The sequence below is a fragment of the Schistocerca gregaria genome, chromosome 1, assembly GCF_023897955.1.
Source record: "Schistocerca gregaria isolate iqSchGreg1 chromosome 1, iqSchGreg1.2, whole genome shotgun sequence".
In the NCBI taxonomy this organism is placed as follows: Eukaryota; Metazoa; Arthropoda; class Insecta; order Orthoptera; family Acrididae; genus Schistocerca; species Schistocerca gregaria.
The window spans coordinates 347,781,593-347,801,003 of record NC_064920.1 but is presented as its reverse complement, the minus strand read 5'-3'; the positions used below and the strand labels follow the sequence as shown (position 1 = coordinate 347,801,003).

At 37.7% G+C, this 19,411-nt stretch overlaps 1 protein-coding gene across 2 annotated transcripts in view; it reads right to left on the bottom strand.

Moving 5' to 3' along the window:
- Positions 1-12,684, bottom strand: part of LOC126345047 (A-kinase anchor protein 10, mitochondrial) — a 101,457-nt gene extending 88,773 nt beyond the window's left edge. Inside the window, exons 1-3 of one of the 2 annotated variants that reach the window (XM_050002071.1) lie at positions 12,024-12,684; positions 11,684-11,839; positions 10,562-11,489 (exon numbers count right to left, since the gene is read on the bottom strand). In XM_050002071.1, coding sequence (XP_049858028.1) covers positions 10,562-11,489; positions 11,684-11,839; positions 12,024-12,048 — 1,109 coding nt within the window. In that variant the 5' untranslated portion in view covers positions 12,049-12,684. Of the gene's footprint in view, positions 1-10,561; positions 11,490-11,683; positions 11,840-12,010 lie in introns of both variants that reach the window. The other variant, XM_050002072.1, reaches the window with a different exon arrangement.
- Positions 12,685-19,411: the final 6,727 nt, after the last annotated feature.

Below are 19,411 nucleotides of genomic sequence, written 5' to 3'. Positions count from 1 at the left end.
CGGAATTATTAGTGTGATGTGTTATTTGTGATTGCAGACTGAAAAAGTTTAATTTTTGGTTAGTTACAGGTATGACAATGAAGTTCACAAGTAGATCACTGCATGCATGGAAACAATCAATTCCACCCATCTGCTTTGACCCGTGATGTAATGGTTGTGGTGTGTGTGACATCACAACAGCACAGAGTTTGAGTTGGTTGTGTTTAATGGTACCATTTGGTTGTGGATGTGGATGTGCCGAGTTTAACGTGTGGTATTGGATTCATTTGAGTTTTGGTTGTCATCATGCTAATGTGGTTTTGAGTATGGTTAGTTGGTGTGGAAACATGAGTGCGAGAGTGTTTTCAGTAAGTTATGTTTTTTTTTTATGTGTTTGGCATTTTTGTTCGGTCTGATTAGTTTGGTTCTTGTTGTGCAAAAAGAAAAGTCATTTTTTATTGCTTTTTGGTCAGGTAAGGATATGACAGTGAAGTTAACGAGTCAATCATTACATTCTGAGATGGGTGTTAATATGATGCCTGGCATGCAGTTTCTGTAGAGGTTCCGACTTATTGCTGAATATGTTATGCATCATATTTGTGGCAACGACGTGGGTTGTTTTGGTCTTATTCTATAGTAATTGTGATGTTTTGTGTGTGGTATATTTAGGCAGGTCGGTTGTGTTTTAATTGATGCAGTGAATATGGGGTATTTGGGTTTTCGAGTTGTTGGCATTTTGGTTCCACTTTTCAGGGTTGTAGGTGTTGATTTTTTTGTATCGGTAGCTGCGGTTGAGCTATATGTGTTTTGTTGGTGTAGGGGAATGCTGTAATTTAATTTTTTTATATTATTTACTTTGTGATGGTGCAGTGTCTTTTATTGCTGTATATTTAACTTGTCCCTGCCCTAAACCCCCAATTTTCTGTGGTTGTCCCATTAGTTTAATTTTATTTTTGGAGTAAGATGTTAGTGTATCATTTTTATTTTTGTTCACATTTGATGGCGTGTGTATGTAATGACATCATTGTCCTCACTTTGTTTACACTAGAAGTAGCAATTTCTGCCATATTGAGATGTTATGGGTCAAAACAAACGGGTTGGTGTCGGACATCCTGTAATGCCTGCAGAATGACATGTTGAGCACGATTAAATTCCTGCAGTTGTTTGGACTAACTGCAGAATATGTAAAGTTCCCATTTGTTGAGAAGATATGAGATAGAACAAACTGTTACATCTAAGACCACATACCACTATATGCCGAGAGAGGGAGGGGGGAGATAGAGTTAGTTTCGTGTGCTTCAAAATTGGTATTAATGCAATTTTTATGGATTTTAGCAATGTAACTAATTATGTTGGACTGTGACTAGTAGTCATCCATGCTGGTACTGCGGATGACAAAGCAAGGAGAGACTACAGCTATCATTTTTGCACGGGCATGCAACTCTACTGCATGATTAAATGGTGATGTCATCCTCTTGGGTAAAATTCTCCGGATGTAAAAATAGTCCCCTATTTGTGTTTCCAGGGAGAAACTACTAGGAAGGACGTGATCATCTGGAGATCAGAGTGTGGAATATTAAGATTATTTAACTGGGCTAGCGAATACAAAAATTTAAAAAGGGTAATGGATCTACATTTACACCTATTTCTATATTATGCAAACCATCGTGAAGTGTGTGACAGAGGTTATATCCCATTGTACCAGTTATTAGGGTTTGTTCCTGTTCCATTCATGTATGGTGCATGGGAAGAAAGATTGTCTGAATGCCTTTGTGCACGCTGTAATTATTCTAACCTTGTCCTCACAATGCCTATGTGACCAATATGAAAGTGGTTGTAGTATATTGACTGAATCATCATTTAAAGTCGATTCTTGAAACTTTATTAATAGGCTTTCTCAAGACAGTTTGCACCTAGCTTCAAGAGTCTGCTATTTCAGTTTCTTCAGCATCTCTGTAACACTATCCCATGGGTCAAGCAAACTTCTGACCATTCGTGCGGCCCTTCTGAGTATACATTCAGTATCCCCCGTTAGCCCTATTTGATATGGGTCCTATACACTAGAGCAATGTTCTACATTGGGTCACACAAGTGATTCGTAAGCAATCTCCTTTGTAGATCGATTGCACTTCCAAAATATTATACAAGTAAACCAGAGTCTACAACCTGATTTACTCACCACTGAGCTGATGTGATCATTACATTTCATATCCTTACAAAGTGTAACGACCAGGTATTTGTATGAGCTGACCGATTCCAACTGTGACACACTAATTTTATAATCATAGAATACTACAGTTTTTCATTTTGTGAAGTGCACAATTTTACATTCTGAACATTTAAAGCAAGCTGCCAATCTTTGCACCACTTTGGAATCTTATCAAGATCTGACTGAATATTTTTGCAGCCTCATTTAGAGAGCTCTTCATTACAGATAAGTGTGTCATCTGCAAACAGTTTGAGTTTGCTATTAATATTATCTGCACGGCAACATGAACAGCAATGCTCCCAACACACATCCCTGGGGCACATCTGAGCTTACTTCTACACATGGTGATTATTCTCAATCCAGGATAACAGGCTGTGTCCATCCTACTGAGAGGTCATCAGTCCAGTCACAAATTTTACTTGACACCCCCAGATGGCCATACTTTTGACAGTCAGCATAGGTGTGGTACTGAGTGAAATGTTTTTCAAAAATAAAAAAATACTGCTTCTACCTGACTGCCTTGATCCAAAGCTTTCAGTATGTCATGTGAGAAGAGTACAATTTGAGTTTCAAATGACTGATGTTTTCAGAATCCATGCTGATCAGCATTGAGGAGATCGTTCTGTTCAAGATAACTCATTATGTCTGATCTCACAATATGGTCTCTACATCAAATCGATGTCAAAGATATTGGACAGTAATTTTCTTGATCACTTCTACTATCTGATTGGGAGTCCACCAGTCCTTGGATCTTTGTACAATTTCAGCTGTTTCTCATCACCACTAACACTAATACTAATTTCCCTCAACTTTTCAGTGGTACAAGGATTAAACGGGGTCAACTTGGCTGGGTTTTTCTTTGTAAAGGGGTCATTCCATGTCAATTCAACCAATTTGAAAAAATGTTCCAGCCAATAGTCTAAGATTTGGCTGAAATTTAGCACACCAATGCTACTGGTCCTGGCCACTAACGTTGGTGTCACTAACAGGTTTTGAAAAACAACCAGAATTTCTTTGGGTTTTGTGAAAGATCACCTGACAGTATTCTACTATGGTTGTCACTGAAGGCTTCACACATTGCTCTTTTGACAGCCAGACATGTTTCATTCAGCATCTGCATATCTATAGCCCTACGCTTTGTTTTATACCTATTATGCAATAATCTCTATTTCTTTATAAGTTTCTCTACAGTGACTGTATACCATGGAGGGTCCCTCCCATTATGAACTGATTTTCTGTGTACATATCTATCCAGTGTACAGTCAATTATTCTCTTAAACTTGAACCGTATTTCCTCCACATGTTTCTGCCCTATGCTGAAAGTTTCAAGTTCCTCACTGAGATAAGGCACTACTGATTTTTAATCTAGTTTACTGAACATATATATCTTTCTGCTTGTTTTGGTTGTTCTGGTAATCACTGTTGCCTCAGGGTCACTGCTATCAGTTTCAGTGTGGATATCGTCAAAGAGACTATGTGTATTTGTAGCTATTGTTTCAATGCATATCAATCATGAGTGGGGTTTCGAGCTACCAGTTCCAGGTGTTTTAAGAGAAGGCAATCATGTCTCACATAACACTAACAAAATTGTGAATTTTCAAATTGATTGCTGGATGATTAAAGTCAATATCTATGATTGCAGTATGATTGAGGAACTGTACAACTGCAATGAGGTTCTCTCTAAAGTTTTCAATTACCTCAGGAGATAAGTGTGTTGAGCAATTGAAGGATGGAATTACCATTTTATGCCAACCCCTCATGCTGAGTCTTTGCCATACAATCTCACATGCACTTTCTATTTCTATTTCAGTGGATTTGAGTTCCTTGTCTTCTGCGATAAATACACAACCTTCATTACCCTATCTTTGCGACATGCAATTAAATTTCCCCCAAAATTTCACTGCAATCATTTTCAGGTTTCAACCAACTTTCTGTACCGAGTAGTATGTGAGCTACACTGCCTCTCAGGAGCACTTAGAACTCTGAAACACTGCTGTGAATGCTTCAGTAATTAACATCTTGGATTTTAATATTCTTGCCTGGGTCAGGCATTTCTTTCAATCTTACACTGATACTTCTGAGTTTCCTACAACTACCATCATATTGATTGGATGGAGTGCCATATTTAAAAAAAAAAAAAAAGAAGAAGAAGAAGAAGAAGAAGAAGAAGAAGAAGAAGAATACCCTGTCTGCACCCCACAACCAGTCAGCTAGGATAGGTTGAAGTTAAATATAGTGAGACTTAGTGAAGTACGATGGCACGAGAAAACTTGACTTCTGGTCAGGTAAATGAAGAGTTCTAAATACAAATGCATGTAGGGCTAATGGAGTAGATTTCATAATTAATAATCCAGGTAAGCCATTATGAACAACATAGCGAATGCATTACCATAGCTATGACAGACATGAAGCCCGTATCCACTACAGTGATACGAGTTTATATGACAACTAACTCTGCAGATGATGATGAGATTGAAAAAAATTTATGATTAGATAAAGGAAATTATTCAGGTAGTTAAGGGAGAGAAGAACTTGACTGTGATGGGAGAATGGAATTCAGTGGTAGAAAAAGGAAGAGAAGAAAAATTAGTATATGAAGATGAGCTGGGGGAACGGAATGAAAGAGGAAGCTACCTGGTAGAATTTTGTAGAGAACACAAATTAATCATCGCTAATAGTTTGTTTGTGAATTATCAAAGAAGGTGTACAAGATCTGTTCACAAAATTCTGGAACATTCACAATTTTGTGCCAATGGTGTGTTGGTGCGAAATACAGGTGGCATCCCTGCACATGCCTGTGTTTAATGTGTAACTGCTGAAAATTTCATTGTTGTATATCTGTTAGTTGTTGTTCAGTGCTGTACTGAGTATAGTGTTGTGTCACACAGTTTGCGAATTTTTAGATGACAGAGTTAGAGAAGCAACTCTATCTGCATTAAATTTTGAGTGTAATTCACGAAAATATTTACAGGGAAACACCAAATGATGCAAGGAGCCTACTGTAATGGATACTTAAGCCACACACGATGTTACCAATGGTTCACAAGGTTTAAAAATTGTTGGACAGAAGATAAAGATTGCCCTCGTTCAGTATACCCTTCAACGTCTACCGAAGATGCTCATGCCAGGAATTCATGCCACAAGGAGAAACTGTTAATCAGTGGTACTATCAGGATGCCTGCGAGAAAATGTGAGAAGAATATGGCAATTCATTGCTTTTGCATCATGATAACATCCGCACATTCATCCCTGTTGGTGGATGACTATTGTGCAAAAAAGGCAATCACTGTGCTGCCTCATCATCCATACTCTCCCGACATTGTTCCAGAGGACTTCCTTCCCCCACAAAGTTGAAAACCCCACTGAAAGGATGAAGATTTGCAATGATACATAAGATAAAAGAAAATTAGCAGACAGCGCTTCACACAGTCCAGAAAGAAGCAGATCAAGACTGCTTCCAGAAGTGGAAATGGCATTGCGAGTGGTGTACCAATTGTGAAGGAGAATATTTCAAAGGAGACCACACACAATAAGTAACACGTAAGCATAGAAAAATTTTGAGGACAAAGTTTTGGAATTTTTCGAACAGACGTTGTAAATGTGGAAGAGACCTGGAGACACTAGAATGTCTCAGACTGATTAGATAATAGTAAGACAGAGAGTTAGGAACCAGAATTTAAATTGTAAGACATTTCCAGGAGCACATGTGAACTCCAACCAGAATTTACTGGTTATGAGCTGTAGGCTAAACCTGAAGGAACTTCAAAACAGTGTTGAGAGTTTCAGTGGGAGCATTAGGGAACGATTGATGAGAACAGGGGAAAGCAATACTATCGAAGACGAATGGGTAGCTTTGAGAGATGAAATACTGAAGACAGCTGAGGATCAAATAGGTAACTACAAGGCCTTGTAGAAATTCTTGGGTGACACAGGAGTTACTGAAATTAACTAATGGAAGGAGAAAATATAAAGATGCGACAAATAAAGCAGGAAAAAGGGAATACAAATGCCTAAAAAATTAGATTGACAGAAATGCAAAATGGCTAACCAGGAATGGCTATAGGACAAATGTAAGAATGTAGAAGCTTATATCATTAGGGGAAAGACAGATACTGCCTACAGGAAAATTAAAGAGGTCTTTGGAGAAAAGAGAAGCAGTGGTATGATTATCAAGAGCTCAGATGGAAAACCAGTCCTAAGCAAAGAAGGTAAAGCTGATAGGTGGAAGGAGAATATAGACGGTCTTTACAACGGAGCAAACTTCCAGGCAGTGTTATAGAAATGGATGAGGACGATGATGATGATGATGATGATGATGAAATCGGAGATGTGACACTGTGAGAAGAATTTGACACAGCACTGAAAGATGTAAGTCAAAACAAGGCCCCACGGGTAGACAACATTCCGTCAGCTCTACTAATAGCCTTGGGAGTGACCACCATGACAAAAGTCTTCCATCTGGAGTGCAAGGTGTACAAGACAGGCGAAATACCCTCACAGATTTCAAGAAAAATATAATCTCTCCAATTCCAAAGAAAGATGGGGCTGACAGGTGTGAATAATACCGAACTATCACTTTAATAAGTCATGGTTCCAAAGACTAACACAAATCCTTTACAGAAATACGGAGAAACTGGTAGAAGCCGACTCTAGAAAATAGATTATGAAAAGGCACACCTATGTTTACAGTATTTGCAGACTTACAGAAAGATTTTGACAATGTGATTGGAATACTCTCTTCAAAATTCTGAAGGTAGCAGGATTAAAATATAGGGAGCAAAAGGCTATTTACATATTGTACAGAAATCAGAAGTTAATCATACAAATAGCAATATATGAAACGTAAACAGTGGTTGAAAAGAGAGTTTAGACATAGTAGTAGCGTATCCCTGAAGTTAGTCAGTCTGCACATTAAGCATGCAGTACAGGAAACCAAATAAAAATTTAGGATAGGAATTAAAGTCCAGGGAGAACAAATAAAAACTTTGAGGTCTGTCAATATCATCTCTCGAGGCTCTCCCAACGCTATCACCTAGGTCTGATGGAATGTCGTCTACCCGTGGGGGCTTGTTCTGACTTAGGTCTTGTGGTACTCTGTCATAGTCTTCTCACAATGTCGTGTCTCAGATTTCACCACCACCACCGCCGCCGCTGCTGCCATCTCTGTCCTCTGCCTGCAAGTATGTCTCCCTTCCACCTTTCCATTCTTTACTTAGTTTCTCCTTCTGAGCTCTTGATATTCATACCACTGCTTCTCTTTTCTCCAAAGGCCTCTTTAACTTTCCTGTAAGCAGTATCTATTTAGCCCCTAATGATATAAGCTTCTAAATTCTAACGTTTGTCCTATATAGCCATTCCTGGTTAGCCATTTTGCATTTCCTGCCAATCTCATTTTTTAGATGTTTGTATTCCCTTTTGCCTGCTTTATTTGCCGCATTTTTATATTTTGCCCTCCATCAATTAATTTCAGTATCTCCTGAGTAACCCAGGGATTTCTACCAGGCCTTGTCATTTAACTTATTTTATCTTCACCTGTCTTCATTATTTCATCTCTCAAAGTTACCCATTCATTTTCCACAGTATTCTTTTCCCTTGTTCTAGTCAATCATTCGCTAATGCTCGCACTGAAATTCTCAACAACCTCTGGTTCTTTCAACATTCAGGTCCCAATTTTAATTTCTCATCTTTTTGCAATTTCTTTGGTTTTAATCTACAATTAGTAACCAATAAACTGGTCAAGAGTCCACATCTACCCCTTGAAATGTCTTACAATTTAAAATCTGGATCCAAAATCTCTGTCTTGTTATTATATAGTCAATCTGAAACCTTTCGTTGTCTCCAGGTTTCTTCCACACCACCTTCGATGATTCCTAAACCAAACGTTAATGATGATAATATTATGCTCTGTGCAAAATTCCACCAGGCAGCTTCCTCTTTCATTCCTTTCTCAGAGTCCATATTCACTACTATTTTTCCTTCTACTCATTTTCCTATGGTTGAATTCCAGTCCCCCATCACATTAAGTTTCCATCTCCATCAACTATCGGAATAATTTCTTTTATCTGATCATATACTACTTCAACCACTTGATCATCTGCAGGGCTAGTTGGGACATTAACTTATACTACTGTGGTGGATGTGGGCTTTGTGCCTACCTTGGCTACAATGATATGCTCACTCTGCTGTTCATGATAGCTTACTTGAGTTCCTATTATTATTATTTTCATTGTGAAACCTGCTCTATTAGTTCTATTTAACTTTTGTTACTGAATTCATATGACCAGAATACCTGTTCCTGCTTCCACCAAAATTCACTAATTCTCACTATATAATCAATTTCAACCCATCCATTTCCCTTTTTAAAATTTCTAACCTACCTACCCAATTAACATTCCACACTCCAATCCGTTGAATGCCAGTTTTGTTTCCTCCCGAGTAGACCCCATCCGGAGATCTCAGTGGGGAACTATATTAACTCCAGAATATTTTGCCAAAGAGAATGCAATCATCATTTAACCATACAGTAGACTGCAGCCCTCAGGAAACATTATGGCTGTAGTTTTCCTTTGCTGTCAGCAGTTCGCAGTACCAGCACAGCTAGGTCATTTTAGTTGATGTTACAAGGCCAGATCAGTCAATCATCCACCTGAAATTAAGTGTTTTTTATTTGTGTATGTTTGCATGTGTAATACACTGTCACAATCACCATACTGTATACGCTCAAAATCGGGGTGCCCACTACGTTGATAGTATTTACTGGTCACAGATAACAGGTGGCACTGCAAACTCCGGTTTTCCCCAGGATAAAATCAAGGCTCTGAAACTGCTGGACTTCATGATTGACAGCAAACTGTCAACGAATGAGCACACCGTGTATGTGTTCTCAAAGTTCTCTTCTCCCATGTGATATACCTTCTGAAAAGACTAAAGGGTGTAGTAGCTGACAAGTTTGTTATAATGGGACACAATGCAGGCTGCAGTGAAACCTATGCTTAAAAAAAGGGGGAAAAAAATAAGCTGTGAGGTTCATCACATCAAGAGAAAAACTGGACCACTACAGACCTATAATCATTTGGTTATGAATAATGTTAATTTGCAGATAGTTTGCATTTTGATGCGTCATCAATGTATAAGAAAACCATAAGGAATACATAACAGAAAACACACCCACAACAAGAGAAACATGGGTTTACCAAGAGACGAGGGTAATCCCAAAAGTAAGGTCTCCTATTTTTTTTTATAAGTACATAGACCTGTTTATTTCGACAATGGTTTACATCAGTTTACTGCTAGAACATTTAGCTATTTTTCGACATAATCACCATTTCTGTTGATGCATTTTTCTGTAACAGCATGGCAGTGAGCTGGTATGACATGGGCATACAGAAACTGCCACAGCATCTACAAAAATGCACCAACACAAATGGTGATTATATCAAAAAATAGCTATATGTTCAAGCTGTAAAATGATGTAAACCATTGCAGAAATATACAGGTCTAAGCACCTATAAAAAAATAGGAGACCTTACTTTAGGGATTACCCTCTTATAAACACATGGCAGTTGTCCAACAGTTGTTCAACAGATTGCTTCGAGAAAAACATCATCTGCTGCCAGGATTATTCAGAAGGAAAATTGTACACAACTCGAAAGAGCACCCATTACATTCTGTTGGAGAATTTTTCAATCATGATTCAAGTGATTGGACAACAAGATATTGTTTTTCCATCTGTTTTATTTCCTCTTGTTGCAAGTAATTTTCTTTATATGTAATACAATAAAGAATGTAATTTTTACACAGTCTGTCAAGTTGTCATTGGTAATGGATGCAGATCTAGTAACTATGTAATAAACGACTGTTTCACATTTTGATAGTACCACAATAAGAAACACTTTTCATTCGAGGCTATCAAGAATTTTGTTGTCACAATTTGAGGAAACCACAGAAGGTAAAATAAACCCAGATGACTATGCGAGACGATGAGTGACTTATTCTTTCCAAGGTCTTCTGGTCTGATGATTTTCATGGAATTTGATGTAACCTCCTTGTAACAAACTTAACACTGGTTACATTGTCAAATATCATGCAAAAAAACTATTAAAAATGTATAAATCAATCCACATTAATGGCACAGTCCATGTATTATGCCTCTTTTAGACAACTCACCAACACCATGGCCAAAACAATGAGACAAGAGTGTGGTGGTATGGACTGCAGAAGTACAATATTATTCTGATACAATCAGAGAAACTAAATTATCAATCATTATTTCCCGTATTTTATAGCAATATACAGTTAACTTTCATTCAAAATCAGAAGTTTTTTAAAGATAATTATCTACCAAGAATGTTTATCTTGGCAAGAAATACTTACTCTCTTTCCATTATGTGAAAGACGAGGTCTTGGCATTCATTAAAACAATCAATTCCTACCATTCCACCTTCTCTACAAATTGCAGAAATCATTCTATTCCTTATTTCCTCTGGAATTCGAATCCGGTAACGGGCATTGTGAGTGAAATACTTCCTAAATATTCTAACTGCATCATGCAAAGTTGCTTCAATGAGTTTTACAGCACGTGTTGGTGATGCTGCTTGATGAATTGGGCTGACAGCTCCACTTGCCCATCTTGCCACTGTTCCACTACTTGATTCTTTTTTGCTTTCGTAGCCATCACCAATTGTCTGTAGCTGGTAACTATTAATCCTACTGCCAGCACCAATGTCTGGGGTAACACAACTTGTTTTATTTTCAGAACTATTCGAAATATCACTGACATCTGAACAGGTCTCTCCACAGTCCTTTAAATCTGATGGAAAATTTTTGTTCGATGTTCCACTTGCACAACCAAACATATGTGAATGAGCATCATAATATGTAGTGTGTGAAGCAGTTGATAAAGTACTACTAACTATCAAAGAGTGAGTGCTACCCTTTGGTGCAGTGTTCGCACTCTCACTATTTTCAACACAATCCACAGACAAGCTGCTATATGCTGTTTGTAGTGAAACAACATTGCGTTCTTCGTGGTGTGGCGATTCTTTGCTGCTGGTACACTCGGCCTCCAACATTTCCCGTGTCACCTGCATGTCAGGTGTGTCAGTTGAACATCTAATCTCGGCGGATGATGCTGCACGAAAACTTTCTGCATCAAGCCAAAATTTGATGAGTGCAACATATCCTCTTGCTTCCAAATACTGAATAAAATATCCCAGGGCACCTTTATCAGCCAAGACCTCTGCTAGAGTTTTAGATAAGCGTGAATGGGAGTTATTGCCTTTTGTTCTCTGGTCCGAATCGCCTGAAAAAATTACAAATATCACTTCTATTAATAAGCAAGTAGCAAGAAACATTGCATATTTCATATTGTCATCTCTAATTGTTGTGCAACGATTACACCAGCTGAAACATCTATTTTCACAAAGCAGTTACCTGCATTAAAAGTGCGTTAAAATACTGTATGTTACACAACGAAGAAGTACAAAGGCCACAAACCTAAATCGCCAATTGTCAGTTCACTTTCGCTATAACATGACAAAGGCCCAGAATGCAAAACATCATTTGATACATCTCCATTGTATATTGATGGGTTTGGTGCATCGGTCGTCCTCGACGGAGAATTAGCATTGGAATGACTGGCATCCTTCATCCCTACAAAATATATTGTGAAATACTTTTTATAGTTACGCGGATTGCCAGCAATCTTACAACAAAAAGTTCAAAATATAAAATTATTCTGTTCACTTGCAAGTGTAAACATTGATCATATATCTCCAAAATACATATAAATATGAATCTTTTCTGATAAATTTAAGGTCGTACTGTTATGACAAACCATTTTTCTTCCAAAACTGCAGCATTTTTCATCTTATTAATTTAACATTGACAACAGTAATGACGGTGTTAGTTTCCTGTATTGCAATGTAACGAACACATCGCTCTAACGTATGATCACACCGTATCATGATTATCACGCGAGTTTACATTCCCGTTGACAGCTAAATCAAGTGGCAAATAACACACATCAAAACACCGGATATGTTTAATTCAGCATTCCGAGTTCAGAATCGATATATGAAATCGATAGAATCAAACAAACATTTGTAATTCTATTCGTTAATTTGCCATTTCTACATTCTGCTTATGTTAAGCTGTGTAATTTTCGTAAAAAAGCCACAGCCTGCAACAAATTAAATCCTTCCACATATATCGCTTTATTTCATTTTTTATTTATCTTTTCCAACAAATAATGAACCTAGTAAGAGAGTTTTTAAAGGCTAAGTAAGACTATTCAACCTAAAGTTTTCAGCTATTTCCTAGATACGTAAATTTAAAACTACAGTATTTATACGCCAGTGATTTATAACAGCTCTTAAAGGGACGTGCTGTCAGACAGTTAAGCTGGGTACACACACGCATCTAATATGGCGCCACAGCTTGTGGCATCGTGAGCTACTGTTCACACAGGTGCAACAAATCCTATGTAGTTGTCCAAGAGCCCAATGGTTATTTTGGAGTAACCTTTATCACGGTTACAATTATTTTTGTATAGCCGTTATTTTTAACGGTTATAAATAACTGACAGTTATTTTTCCATATCGAATACTCCAGAAAGGGTTACAGTTAAATAACGAAGTGGGTGGAAATCACCAGTTTAGTTATCAGTATAACTGTGAGTAGTGCAACGTGGCAGGAAGGTAGTATGAATCGTGCCATAACCTTAGCTAATTAGCTGTCCGGTACACTTCAGTTGACGTTTGGACGGTTATTAGTGTTTTTACAATAATGAGGAGAAAATCAAGTATGGAATCCACAAGGTACTGTTCGGGGACCTGTCCTATTTCTGCTGAATGTAAAGGACTTGATTAGTAAAATACATGATGGAAATACTGTACTCTACCGATGACATGAATGTTCTAATTAAATCACAGAGTGAAGAAAATCTGAAGAAGGCTGCAATATCACTTATGCATACCTTAATGCATTGGTTCAGAACCAGTAAGTTCATCACAAATTATGAAAAAACTGTGGCAGTTAACTTCCACACCACAGAAAATCTCCATCCTGCAAACCCTGTGTCATTATCGAAGGAAAAAAATTATCGAAAGTCAGTCATACAAAATTTATAAGTATTCATCTTCAGGCAGATCTGCAGTGGGAGATATACCTAAACAACTTGAATAAGAGACTGAATTCACTAGTATAGCTCTTAGGATCCTCACTCAGGATACAAGCTGCTCATCAGTGCTGACAATGTACCATTGTAGTCTACAGCGGGTACTTGTGTATGGAATAATTTTTGGGGGGAATTGCACAGATTCTACAAAAACATTTAAAATACAGAAAAAGATTGTCAGTTTGATAACAAAGCTAAGTGCACAGATTCCTGTAGATTCCTTTTTAAAACTCTCAAAATATTGCCCCTACCTTACTTGTACATATACGAAATACTAATTTTCACAAAAGAGAGCACCTTAAGAAAGGAAAATTTCTTCAGACACAACTATGATATACACACATATCAAACTACACATAAGATGAACCACACATCAACACAATAAATACAAACTAATGCAAAAACTATGTTATATAACCATTTGTCGTCTTACATAAAATGCATCCCAAAATTTAGAATAATGTTAAAACAGCTCTTGCTTGAATACTGCTTCTATTCTTTGTCTGAATTTATCAAGCATCGTTATGAGTAAACCTCATTTTCCAAATTTTACTAATTGTCAATTCATAATATAGTCTGTTACTGGGAAGGAGTTGTCTAACTCACATTAGTTTGAACAACCAAGCATCATCGAATGTCGCCACAGAGAGGACACTATCCCAGATAGTACCTCTTTGAGGGGATTTAACACTCTTAGAAGTGCAATCAGGCCTATGAATTCTGGGGAGCCTGAACCTAGATGCTTTGAAGTCACGACTATGCACACAAAATCCAAGGCAAAACAGAAATACTATTGTTGCACTTTGAATGTCAATTCTCTATTGAAAGCTGGGAAACAGAAAGAGTTGACGATGATGATGGACAAACATGACATAATCTTCTTGTCCATTCAAGAAAACGGATACCTAGTTGAGGACACAATGGATTTTATATGTTACAGGATTTATAAAGGCAAAAGGACAGTCAAACAGGGTAAGAACATGACTGTACTTGGTACAGCTTTTGTTGTTCGTAGGAAGGTTCTCAGATCACTTGTGTTGTTCTTCAGCCCTTCTGAGAGACTTTCTATCCGAACTCTCAGCTGTGATAACAAAGGATACACACTGATCAATGTGCACGCACCAATCAATGAAGACAACAGACGCAATCCCGAGAAAGTTGAACAGTTTCTGGACCTTCTTGAAGAACAGTTAGAGCAAATACCATCTAAGAACTAGGTGATATTAATGACCAACTGGGGATAGAACCGCAATTTAGATCAACAACTGGAAAGTACCCCACTCACAAGCAGATTTACTAAACACACTCTTCCCAAATGCCTTCACAAAAGAAGACAAAGTAGATTCTAATCGAGAATAGGTGCCAACATGAGTAACATAGAAGTAAATATTCTCGGAGTAGTGAAGCAACTCAAACAACTTAATAAATTCTCACGAAATGAAAATCACCAACTTTCTCCGCCGAATGCGAAAATATTTTTTTGACACCGACCTACATAGGGTGCAACGATCACCATGCCAAAATAAGGTAAATGAGAGCCTTACGGAAAGATATAGGTGTTCATTCTTTCCGCATGCTATACGAGATTGGAATAATAGAGAATTGTGAAGGTGGTTCAGTAAACCCCCTGCCAGGCACTTAAATGTGATTTGCAGAGTATCCATGTAGATGTAGAGGTAGAAGATTACTAAATGAAAGACTCTTCAATCTTTGTAGATCCTTCAATCTTCAGACAATGTAAACATTTTACAAACACAAGCCAAATATACAGAAGACTTGCCAATCATCAGGCAATGTGTGTGGAGAGAAGCAGATTGATCATCTAGCAATCTCTAGGAGAGCAATTAAGGAAATAATGAATGTTAAAGTACAGAGAAGTGCCCAGTTTTACTCGGTTCATTAACTCTCCAAGATCAAAATAAATTTCATCCCTCTCAATAACATATTGAAAACTGGAAATAAAATTCATAAATATGAGACTGACCTTTGAATCCCATAAAGGGCGGACATCGCCACCAAGATCCACCAAGCAGCTAATACTGTAATCTTGACAGCTAAAAAGAGAAAGCATAGATGGTGGAATGAGTTTTGTGATGCAATGGTGGCCCAAAGAACAAATGCATGGAAAAAGTGGAACTCGACCACGAGATGTGAAGATTTTGATGTATTCTGTGAAGTTTGAAAATATGAAGCTAAAACTCTACGAAGAGCTAAGCGATCATATGAGAAACTTCAGTTGGAACAGATTGATCAGGATTTCCGAAAAAACAATGCTAGAGACTTCTATCAGACGTTCAAATAGAATTTGAAAGGATACCAAGCCCCTAGTCTTTATTTTAGAGACGAAAATGGAAAGCTTGGCCTTACTAACAAAGAAAACTGCACGATCATGTCTCGTTATTATGAAAACTTACTTAGTTGTGATGAACCGAAAGAAAAATTTCCTGTATGTGCCCTAATCCACAAACCAACCAACTCATCTCCACCTAGTAAAGAGGAGATCAAAGAGATCATCAACGAACTTATGTATAATAAGGCAGCTGGAGAGGAGTCAGTAGTGGTGTAATTACTGGAGCTGGCAAATAATGAAACTCTAGAAGTACCAGTCCAACTTTTTGAGGAGATCTGGAGAACTGGGTTGATCCAACTGAATGGCAGTCACCTTTAATCCATCCTCTACACAAAAAGGCGATAAAAAGAATGTCAATACCTATAGGGGCATCTCATTAGTATCTGTTCCATACAAGATGCTCTGCAAAGCAATGCAGAACAGAATGGAAGGCCATCTTGTCCAACTGTTTGGGTAATACCAAGCTGGTTTCCGAAAGGTCTGTTCTTGCGCAGAACAGACCTTTTACCTGAAGAACATCATCAGGTACAAAAAAACTGGAGGAAATAACTACATGGTCATGTTTGTTGATTTTCAGAATGAATATGACTCCCATAGGCATTAATGATTATTTTGGAAGAGTTTGGGGTGGATGTTACATCAAGAAAGCTCATTAAACAAAATCTCACTAACACAGTGTCAAAAATAAAATTTATGGGTGAGATATCACAACACTTTACAATCAGAAAGAGCATAAAGACAAGGAGATGGACTATCCCAACTCCTTTTCAACAGCATCTTGGAAAAGGTCATTCGAGAGTGGAGAAAGTTGTTAACCCAAGAAGAAACAAATGAAGACTTGGCCCTAAGAAAAATGTGGTGTAAATTGACTGCTTGGCCCTTGCAGATAACCTGGCCATTTTTGCTAACAACATAGAGTCAGCAGTCAACAAGATCAATAGGCTGTCAGAAATTGCTGCAAAAGTTGGACTCCAGATCTCTATTTAAAAGACAAAATACATGAAGAAAATCTACATGAAAAAACTACAAGAGACAGGAATTTCTCATAGCATTAGGAAAGCAGCTCGTCAGAAGAAACCCAGACAAAATTATTTCCGCAGTACTTCCATCATCAGTACAAAAAAAACAAGGTCTGAGGATAAAAAATTCACCCATAACTGTTCAAAATGTGGATGGTCTGTGTGTAAAAACCACTCTGCAATTTATTGCTGTAAGTGTAATGCATCATCAATGTCACTTCGGAATTTAATCAAAAATGTTTGTGGTTTCATGAGAATAGTTTGTAAATTTTACGGAAACATCACTGACATCATGTTTTAGATTGTGGAAAAAATAAGGAATGTGATTTAACCTACCATTATTAAAACTATCCTTAATAAAGAATAAATTCCGTTGGGGTCACTAAAGTTCCCAATGGTACTCAGTGTAACAAAAAATACTCGGTATTAGAAGGGTTAAACTGGAGTCATGAACATAGTTACCAGCTTCCAGGTTACCTATGGTGGTAACCCATTAACTGTCAGAGAACAAGTATTGTGAGCAAATACAATAACTGACAGAGAAAAATACCGTCCTCTGATGGTTATTCCCATAGTCACTCGAATTCGTAATGGTAACTATTTGTACTACCCACCCACCCACACTAAAATTGACAGACATAACGGTGACTCAAGGAAACGACCTTACGTGTGCAATGCCTTTACGGTCGCTCCTATCAGCCGCCGCTCTGACATTAACATTATTTAAATGTTTGTGCTGAAGGCAGTGAGAGCGCTCAAAATAGTACACAGTACTATCAACAGATAGCGTGCAGTCTCACAATCATTTCCATGGTGTATACAACATCTTCTAGATGGTGTATCCCTCTCCATCATAGCCAGTTCTCAGATGAGTTGATCCGAAATTGTAGTACGATCTTCAGTGAACATAATTATGGCATGAGGCAGTGTTGGAAGTTATTGAAATAACTGTTAGTATCAGATGAGCGGTTATCACAGTAATTGCTACTTCTCAGTAACCTGTTATTTCAAGCAGTTACGTTATTTTCCACTGATTTCAATATGGGGGTAATTGAAATCATATTGGAGAGTATGAGTGTTATAGTGCAGGTTATGGCCTTAGAGCTTTGATAAGACGATGTGCAAATGTTGGATCCGAAAATAGATAGTGCACAGCGATAAGTCAAGGAAAACAATTTCTTTTACAAAAGAAATAGCACACGGAGACGAAAATGCTGTGTGCAATGGTAAGACATGTATACAGCTAGCTTATACACACACACACAGACACACACACACATACACACACACACACACACACACACACACACACACACACACACACACACACACACACACACACACACACTGCTGTGGATAATCAAACATGGTTTGTTGTTCTTTTAGTTATAGAAGCTGCGGAAGTGTTCTTGCCGACCATTGTTTTCACTTTTTTTCAGAAATAAAATAAAAATACACTTAACTCGAATGACTTGCATCAGCTGTGACATCATATAACTGCGACAGAAACAGAATGTTGATGTTTCAAAATACTGCCACCAGTAAGCAGTGGTGATAGAAAAGTGGCGCAACAAAATACAATCACAGTCTAACATAACAGTCGCGACCCTCACTACTGTAAAAGCCGTTACTGTTTGACAGCTGGAGCGACAGTAGCACTTCAACCAGCGAGAAAAGAGAACGTCAGATGAGTCGTGAGCTTAATGTTTGTTATTCATCCCTTTCCTAATTTTAATCATTTTCTTGCCTCAAATAGTTTGTGTAATATCAGAAGACATAGAGGTTCCTAAACAGATTCTAAAATAAACTCAAGTAGGGACAACAATCATGATTCCAGTGGAAAGCTACAACACATTCGTGAAGAAACACTTGTGACGTTGGATAGAACTACAGCTTACCACTTTGATATCAAAGGAATATAAACACACAGATTCACATGTAATATGCACAGATATGTGCCTCTACGTGGAAAAGGGATCGATGCCCCATTTGTCGTTCTGTAGGCCTAATGTGTTTCGGTCATTCTCGCTTGTTGTCACAAGTACGACCTACATCTTTATATTATTCTATGTGGAATAAGGAACTGCCAAATAGTGGGAGAAATATGCTGTGAGTGTAAACCACAAGTCCTCAAAGCCAATAACACTGCCAGATGTGCTAAATTTTCCAGTAGAGACATTTCATCCAATGATATATTCACTAGTTTATCAGTATGGACAAATGCTGTACCTTCTGCTATAACAAGTGGAATACGTTATCACTACTCCCACTTTTTATTTGTGTGCCTTCCATATACGTCTATAATGTATGTGCTAATGGAAGTATAAAACATTCTGAAAAAATCTGTATGCCTGAGTGCTGTAATATAACAAATTTAGAGCAAATAACTTATTTTAGTCTTTCCATTCTGCTGCAGGTTTCTCCTTCAATGGAAAGCTAATCAGGCCTAACAACAAATTAAGGGCATCTTTTTTTAAAAAAATATTGGGACTTGATAGTCTTCAAAATTTTTTTGTCCTTCCTCACTTGATCCTTCTGATACAGTTTCAGTTACTGACTGTACTTAAAATGATAGGCACATTCCTTGTCCCATAATAGTTTTCCACACAAATTAGCGATCTGCACATTCTTGACACTGCACACGCTTTTGCAAGATACGAATAACTGCACTTAATGTA